The sequence below is a fragment of the Myripristis murdjan genome, chromosome 9 (genome assembly GCF_902150065.1).
Source record: "Myripristis murdjan chromosome 9, fMyrMur1.1, whole genome shotgun sequence".
Classification (NCBI taxonomy): Eukaryota; Metazoa; Chordata; class Actinopteri; order Holocentriformes; family Holocentridae; genus Myripristis; species Myripristis murdjan.
In genome coordinates this window covers 10,138,218-10,146,777 of record NC_043988.1, presented here as the reverse complement: position 1 = coordinate 10,146,777, position 8,560 = coordinate 10,138,218, and the positions used below count along the sequence as shown (strand labels likewise).

Here is an 8,560-nt window from a genome sequence, read left to right as displayed (position 1 = left end):
GTATTCATTTCTGCCCTCATGTGTTTTTGAATTGCTGTGAGAAGCATTACACACTGCAGCCACTTCTTTCCTTCATTCTTGCTTGCTTTTAATCACATTTATCTGTTTTTGCAAAAATTACTCTTTTCCAGAATCCTAATTTGGAGAAGAAACTCTCCCTGCATTCCAAATCGCATACTTATACTTTTTACTTTTAGTATGTACTGCAGCTGCCCTTAAAAAGTATGTAGTTTAGTATGTATTGGGACATACTAATTATTTTTTTCCCTACTAAATAGTATGGTAGTATGGGTATTGGAACGCAGGGTCTGTCTTTCTTGGACTAAACCATGTGATTTTTCATTGGCTGCACAAGCACCTGAGACAGATATTATTCTGCGCAAATAATTTAACTGCATTATGTTATCAATTACATTGTCTCTGTTTTAATAGATGCACATGCAATTGTTCAAATGACATTCGGCATGTAAACAGAGGTACAGGTAGCCGCGTGATCGATCAGAAGGGCTCTGTTGATGTCATCATATTAATAATCTTACCACTTCCTCCAGACACAGGCACATCCGGGTCACACGAAAGGTTGCCGCCGTCGCCATGTTTCTGAATGAGATTAGCCCAAAACATTGAATAGTCACCAGCAATATCGATATTTTATTTTTTCGCCTAATAGCTTTTGTTATAGCTCGTGTGTTTTTGTAAATATGACTTAGGATTTATGAAACGAATACAGAGGCTTCATTCCCTGTAAGTAACCTCGGTAAGGTGATAATAATATTTATTTATTCTTCCGACAGCTGGCCTGCTAGCATGAGCAAGCTAACAGCATTAGCTAGCACGCGTCCCGTACTTAGGCTCTGTGTAATTGCTGAAACGGCGCTGACGGCAAAATTGCAGATGCGCCCGTCTAGTGCGTGTTGGCTATTTCTAATATTTATCATTAAGTCACCCCATCTGCTCTCTGTGCCAAACGGTAGTGCTGCTAAGTAGCTAATGTTTATGTTGGACTGTGCCGCTAGTAGCTAACTAACGTTCCGCCCTGAAACGACACTTTGGAAGTGTAACGTCTCACAAACAATGAACGTTCATGTCGGAACAGTGAAACATGCACTCCTTTGTAGACTTATTTAGTTTATAATGTATTATTAGTACATAAATATCTGCAGCACTGACATTTGATTATCGTAACCGTGCAAAACAAATTTCTGTAAGCCACTGAACAACAGTACCACGGCTAACCTTTGTTTGAAATGCAAATTGACGTTGGCTGTTTTCCAGATATTAGAACGAACCGTCACTGACAGTTAATCAATTCCTAAATCATTAGTATTGCCATAATATCTATATTCGTTCGTGGTACAAGTTTACGTTGTAGCGTAGGATAATTATGTGGAAATGGTAGATAAATGTGTAGCAAGTCGCAAATACGGATATAGGATCCGGATGGTATAGCGGCTACGTCTATGTTCTGGATTCACAGGTGATAGCCTCTGCCTTAATTTTTTGCAATCACCAGCTGATGCAAGGAGCGCGTTCCGGACAGAGGACTTCTCTACACAGTTATGGCGATTCAGTATATCTGATGTGGCAGCTGTCAGATGTGAACTGTGCTTTCTGACGCTTGTACCAAAATATATTTTGATTGTTCAGTGTGCTTGCACCTGTCCAGTGTATTTCGAAAATGTTACAGTTGGTTAGGTGTATTTGTGCAAGTTAGAATTTATATTTTTTAAAAAAAGGAACAGAAATTGAATCTATGGCCCAAACTGGATTAGTTTTGATGATTTTGAAGGACCAGAGTTCACTAAGATATACAGCACACCTGTTATAAGGGGACTCATTAGAAAAAGGCCCATGATCCATTTTGTGTCCTGACCCATACTTAAAACGCATTGATTTAAGTGAATGAGGTTTCTTGTGCATAATGTGATTCTTTTGTTTTGCTTTGTTATTCCCTCTCCAGATTATTTTACTTAGGCATAGTAACAGTGTCACGCAATGCACCATGGAAGTGGATCACAGAATATGCAACGGCAACTCCAGAGATCCAAGTCTGTCAGTGGGTCTGAGGCAGAAGAGCAGCAGCAGCAGCAGCCAACCATGGCAGCTACTCAGCAGCAAGCTACAGCTAACCACCCCCAATCTCCTGTGACCACATTTACCTCTGCAGCCAGCCCTTCAGCCCCCCAGTCCCCTAATTACCAGATAATAATGAGTCGCAGTCCTGTCACTGGCCAGAACATGAACATCACCTTACAGAATGTGGGTCAGATGGTGACTGGCAACCAGCAGATCACCCTAACCCCACTCCCTATCCAGAACCCAGCGTCCCCCGGGTTCCAGCATACTACCCCTCAATGGAGGTTTGAGCATGCTTCATCCTCCTACATTCAGGTCACCTCACCTGTACCCCAGCCCATGCAGCCTCAGAGTCCTACCCAGCACAGTCCAGTCCCACTGCAGGGAGTGACACGACCAGGAGCCCCTGCAGCAGCATTGGGTGTGTGTGGACAGAGTCCGACACGTTTTGTTGAGGCTGGCATGTTGGTGCGGCAAATCAGCTTGGGCAGCCCATCTGGAAGTAGCCACTTTGTGTATCAAGAAGGGCTTGCCCAGCTTGCTCCAGCCACACCTGGCCAGGTACAGCTGGCCTCCCCGGGAGCACCAGGCTCTGTGAGGGAACGCAGGCTCTCTCAGCCCCACTCACAAACTGGAGGCACCATCCACCACCTAGGACCTCAAAGCCCTGTGGCTACTGGCACTGCTCTGCCCACTCTGAGCAGCCCTGGCCACATCACCACTTCCAACCTACCTCCACAAATCAGCAGTATCATTCAAGGACAGCTGGCACGCCCTATGATATTTGAGAAGACTCCACAGGGTGTTGTTACTGGAGTAGGAACAGCTGCCACAGCATCATTTAGTATACCCACCTCCATTCCACCTTCCAGCCCATCCCTCACTAATCCTCCACAAGGGATTCCCAACAACCCTCTCACACCCACCAGTATGGTAGTGGGCACCATGAAGAAGCAGACACCCAAGAAGTTAGAGGAAATTGCCCCCTCCAACCCAGAAGTTGCCCAGCTGAGGAAACAGTGCTTAGAGCATCACACCAAGAAGATGGAGAGCCTGAAGGAGGTGTTTAAAGACTATCTCATTGAGCTTTTCTTTCTCCAGCACCTCCAGGGGAACATGATGGACTACCTGGCTTTTAAGAAGAAGCCCTGTGTTCCCTTGTATACCTACTTAAGACAAAATGACTTGGACCTTGAAGACGAGGAAGAAGAAGAAGAACAGTCTGAGGTCATTAATGATGAGGTATTGCGTTTGCTGTCTTTTATCAAGCAATCAAGAAGTTTCAAAGTTGGATAATTGCATATTCATTTATTTTCATGAAAATTGTGCCTCTTTCAGGTGAAGGTTGTCACTGGAAAGGATGGGCAAGCAGTGACACCAGTTGCCATAGCAACGCAGCTTCCACCTAATGTTTCTGCAGCTTTCTCTGCCCAGCAGCAGTTTCAGGTGATAGTGGCAAGACTTGTCTGGATGTCCTTGACAGAACTGCCTTGACATTGTTTTTTATAAATTTTTTTCCGTTTGGTGTCCTTTAGATTTTTGAAATATGAAGTCCCTTGCTAACTTTCTGAGAGGCTGTTTTACAGGGTCATGCAGGGGCTGCTGCTGGCACTATCTCAAACCCAGGAGACATGGATGCCTTTAAGAGGCAACAGGCTATGGTGCAAGCAGGTAGGGCAAGGATCGTAGACTCCCGTGTCTCTTATGTTGCTTTGTTTCCTCCCCGTTTGCTTTCTTTTTTTGTTTGTTTTCTTTTCCCCCTTCTAATTGCTTCTGCTTTTAGATATTTGGCATCCTCTACTAGCGCTCTGTGTAGAAGTCTTAACCCGAGGAAGGAGAGGTGACCTGTAAGGTGTACAGAAGGTCATTGCTGTGTGCCGAGTCCTTTTTTTTGCGTTATGAGGGTATTGTGTGTTTTAAATCCCAGATCAGGCTAAGAGGTCCCGGATTGACGTTGGTCGCCATGGGCTGATTTTCCAGCATCCTGGTGTAGCTCCTTTAGGATCACCTGGCGTTCCACTCCAGCAGCTTATGCCAACTGCGCAAGGTAGGAGTGCTACTACCAGGCCGTTCTGTGTTCTGTTCGATGCTGCTGGACGTATCCCAGTCCTCATATGAAGGAGATTTTAAAAAACTGAATCTCAACATTCATCGTCTACAAAAACCTCCAAGCAGCATCAACAAACAGATCTTCATCCATCTGCTGGATTTCCCAGCAGGCCACAGGAAGTTCAGGCTTAGCTCTACCAGCGCCAGCTTTCTCTGTCAGGAAAAATGGGGAAGAAGACATTCCAAGTCTGAAGAAGAGTAGCCACTCAATGCGAAGATGCCATGTCTTTTTGATTTTACTTTTTTGTTTTCAGTATTGATCATCCGTCTTTATCCATCTCTTCTTTTCTGAAGTCCGTTCTTCTCAACTGTCTTTATTTGGACAGATCTTCCTATGCTGATGGATTTTCAGCCAATTTGGACTTGGATCACAGAAAAGGGGGGGACACGGGAGGGGGGACAAAAATTCGCTTTCCAGTCGGGTTTGCGTGTTTGCCCATTCTATGAGTCCACTTGTCGTGCCCCTTTTTGGGTTCTCATTGTCATTCCTTCTCACATCTTTCCCTCTCCAGTTATCAGTCCTTGCATTGTCAACATGGATTCAGAATCATTTCAATCTTAAGTTCATGTGTTACATCTTCGAGAGTGTTTCCTTTTCTTTTTCAAGTCCATGTTCACATTTTGTTGGTTTCCCTCCATGTTATTTCATGGCATTTTGTTCTGACTTGGCTTCTTTCCCTCAGTCTAAGTAGGAGGGGAATCATGTGGAGGAGTTGTGTTCACGGCACAGGTTTTTGCGAGTGTGGTGGTGTGGGTGTGTCAGGGCCAGGTGTTGATGGCGTCTAGGCAAGGTGATGTGACGGGCAGGGAGGTAAGGCAGGCGCTGCTTTAGTGTGCACAGCTCCGCTCAGGCCTGCTGTCTGCAAGACCCCATGTGTGTCTTTCTGCTCACCTCTGTGCTTTGTCGCTATGTACTGTACTTCACTGCAGCAGAGGCATTCAGATGCCTTTGTTAGAATGACACTGCTAGAATGACATTGCTTCATGCATGCTGAACATATGGTGTTTTTGTGAGTGTCTGCTGTTTTTTTCCTTTCTTCTTCCCCTGTCTTTTATTTTTAGTAGTTTATTTTTAATTCATTTTCTTTTGAAACATTTCTATTTTCCTTCTCCTGAAACCTCTCTGTTATTGCATGACTACTTTTTGATGTTTTTAACCACATTCTCTCAACATTTTGAAATGCAATGTTTTAGTTTTGCATTAATCAAAGTAGTATTTTATTTGAGAGACATGTAGATTATCACATTGATTTCATTTCCTCTGTAATCATTTTGCTGTATGATTTTCATTAGTTTCCACTCTTTGATCAGCAGGAGGTGTAGTACACTGCTGTTGATTCATACAATACATCTAGTTCATAAGGCAAGGTTCTGAGGAGCTGTAATAGCTGAAGCTAAAACACAGTCATTCTATAAATTGAGTATACTTCATTCCTAATCAGATATTAATTTCAAAAGACTCAGCTTGTTTCAAAGGGTTCTCTCATTAGTCTATTTAAGGGTAATTTACAAAACATCTCATGGCATTTTAAAACGACAAAATTAACTCACAACCTGATTTTTACCCCCTGTCTTTGTCTTGCTCTCTATACCACCCTTTTGTTTGTCCTATGATTTGGTTACTGTACCCCAGGCGGGATGCCGCCAACTCCCCAGGCAGTCCAGATTGCAGGACAGAAGCAGAACCAGCAACAATATGACCCGTCCAAAGGGCCACCAGTCCAGAATGCTGCCAGCCTGCACACTCCACCCCCTCAGCTGCCGGGCAGGCTGCCCCAGGGTACCCTCCCCATGCCAGGCTTGCCCATGGCTCTCTCCCAGCAGCCTCAGCTAGTGGAGAGTACAGTCCATCCAGGTGGTCAGCTGCAGGCCCAGGTGAAGGTGCAGGCCAGTGGATCCATCCTGGCTCCAGTCAACCCCCACACTCAGCTCCAGGCCCAGCTCCAGCAGCAGATGCAGCCTGGCCTTCACCTGCAGATGCAGGCTCAGCAGCAGCAGTCCCAGGCGATGCTGCAGTCAGGACAAGCGGTCAGTCTCCTGGAAAACAAGCAGTTAAAGTTTGCCTCTGTATGTATGTCTAAAATGTGATGCTGCTGATTGTCAAATTAAGATTTATTCACTCTTCCTCTTCAACAGACGGTTGCCCTTGCTCGCCCTGGTACAGAGTCAAACCAGCCTGTCCAGAGGATCATGACCAACTCTTTACCCATGTCGTCCATGTCTTCTGCCACCCTCTCTGCTCCCAACTCTGTTCCATCCCCACACACTGCGAGCCCTCACCGCCCCCCTGGCTCTAACATCAACCCAGGCACCCAGTCCAAACTGGCTGGGACCAATGGTATATCTGCGGTCAAAATTGGAGGCTTTGGTCAGAGTGCAGCTATGCAGTCCTCACAGGACGGGTCCCAGGATAAACAGGTTGAGCAGGCCAAATTGGTGAGTTTGTTTCCCCAGCCACAGCAATGTATGCACAAACAAATCTTGAAAATTAAAATGTTTTAGTTTGATATATCTATATAGAAGTCCTACAAACATCCCAAATACAGTTACATGTTACCTTGTGTTTGAGTCATAAATACTATTTGACAGGATGTAGAAGTCCTGCCGTTTCTTGGTGCTTTTCCTCAGTGCATAGATGTGCATTTTTCTGCTACTATTTTTATTGCCATATTGTATCAATTATTTCTTCAAAATTGGTATTAAAAGGCATTAAAAGTCACAAATTCAATGGAAACCTGGAATTACCCTGATAAAGATTCTGCTCATAAAAAAGAAAGTAATTATATCCTGTCACGTCCGTCCTCTACCAGTGTGCCTGAATGAGTTAACCAAACAGATGAGGGGAGAACAGATACACTTCCACAGTTGAGAAATTAATTGTAAAACCAACATTTTTTATCTGACAATTACCAGGATTATGGTCAGACTAGGGCATTATTTTTTTATAATCAGTGGTTTTGCAAATGTACTGTTTTGTCTGTAATCTGTAGGAGACCCAGGTGCATCAGCGCATCTCTGAGCTGAGGAAGGAAGGCCAATGGTCAGCCAGTAGGCTGCCTAAGCTCATGGAGGCCTCTCGTCCAAAGTCTCACTGGGACTACCTGTTGGAGGAGATGCAGTGGATGGCGGCTGATTTTGCCCAAGAGAGAAGGTGGAAAGAGGCTGCTGCCAAGAAGGTGCGGGACAGTAGATAATGATGTGTGAGGATATGTCTGTAACAACAAAGTAAGTTAGGGCAGAATTTGAACCAGGGCCTTCTGGTTACATGACATTGCTGAGTGATAAAACAATAGCAATTATTATCTCTTAAACTTTCCTCATTTTGCAATAAAACCAACTCACTTTTGATAATTAACATAACAGACTTATCATTCCTTAATAATAATGCAGAACAGTAGTTTTTGCCATCATGACAATAGATTACATTAAAAAAATGTCTTCACTCACTTCAATATAGAAGTCCATGGAGATTCACTTATTTGGTAGCATTCCTGTCTAATAAACACACACCACAAGTGTGTGTTTCTAGCAAGTTTCTAATAGCTGAACCAAAAAAGTGATTAAAACACATCCTTTCAGCACACTCGCACTGCAGTTAAACATGTCTTTTAAATAGCTGTGACTGAACAACTATAACAATATTTCAGTTATAAAAGTACATTTGATACTGATGCTTTCTTTTGTAGTTTCATTCCATTATTCTCATTTGAAGATTATTAGTTTCAAAAAATAAGACTGAAAAACAATTTCACTCCTGCTCGTCTTTTATTATTTGTATTTTATAGTTTGAGTCCGTAAATAAAGAAGTTAACTGTCTCATCTATTCAAGAGCAAAATTAACCATTTAAACTTGACAGAAACAGTTTTTTATTTAGAAATTGATGTTGTCCGCTATAAAAATTTAAAACATTCTCTGAGCTCAGTGATATGGTTGTAATCAGTATCAGTATAATGATAAAGATTTTTTCAGCATTGATCCTTTATATATGGCAATATGGGGTATGTTTGCAAAATGGGATGTTGTAATGTCAAATGAAACTGTTTTAAATTTAGACAACAGACTTGTGTAACACCATGTCAATTCAGTGTCATCACTTTTCAGACTAGGGGTGGGACCTGTACATGTGTACACGGTGAGCCAATCATAAACGTTTAATAAAAAAAAAAAACACTAACCACATACACGTTGTTTTTTTCATCACATGACTTTAAGTTGACTCACACGCAATGGCATCAACCAAAAATAGAAGCACTGTTTTGGCTGTCAAGTGTACACTGTGTCACACTGAATTAGCTTTTAAGGGTAGCAGCACAGGCTGGTAAACCACCTGCGGTGGAAACACCCCAATAGCCTGGGGACAGAGCCTGGCGTCAG

The 8,560-nt window shown here is 43.3% G+C and overlaps 1 protein-coding gene across 4 annotated transcripts in view; it reads left to right on the top strand.

Moving 5' to 3' along the window:
• The first annotated feature begins 570 nt into the window (after positions 1–570).
• ep400 (E1A binding protein p400) overlaps positions 571–8,560 on the top strand; it is a 41,512-nt gene continuing 33,522 nt past the window's right edge. For 3 of the 4 annotated variants that reach the window (XM_030059441.1, XM_030059438.1, XM_030059440.1), the window contains exons 1-7: positions 571–744; positions 1,961–3,318; positions 3,415–3,522; positions 3,663–3,747; positions 5,819–6,213; positions 6,322–6,621; positions 7,176–7,361. In XM_030059441.1, coding sequence (XP_029915301.1) covers positions 1,996–3,318; positions 3,415–3,522; positions 3,663–3,747; positions 5,819–6,213; positions 6,322–6,621; positions 7,176–7,361 — 2,397 coding nt within the window. In that variant the 5' untranslated portion in view covers positions 571–744; positions 1,961–1,995. Of the gene's footprint in view, positions 758–1,960; positions 3,319–3,414; positions 3,523–3,662; positions 3,748–5,818; positions 6,214–6,321; positions 6,622–7,175; positions 7,362–8,560 lie in introns of all 4 variants that reach the window. The other variant, XM_030059439.1, reaches the window with a different exon arrangement.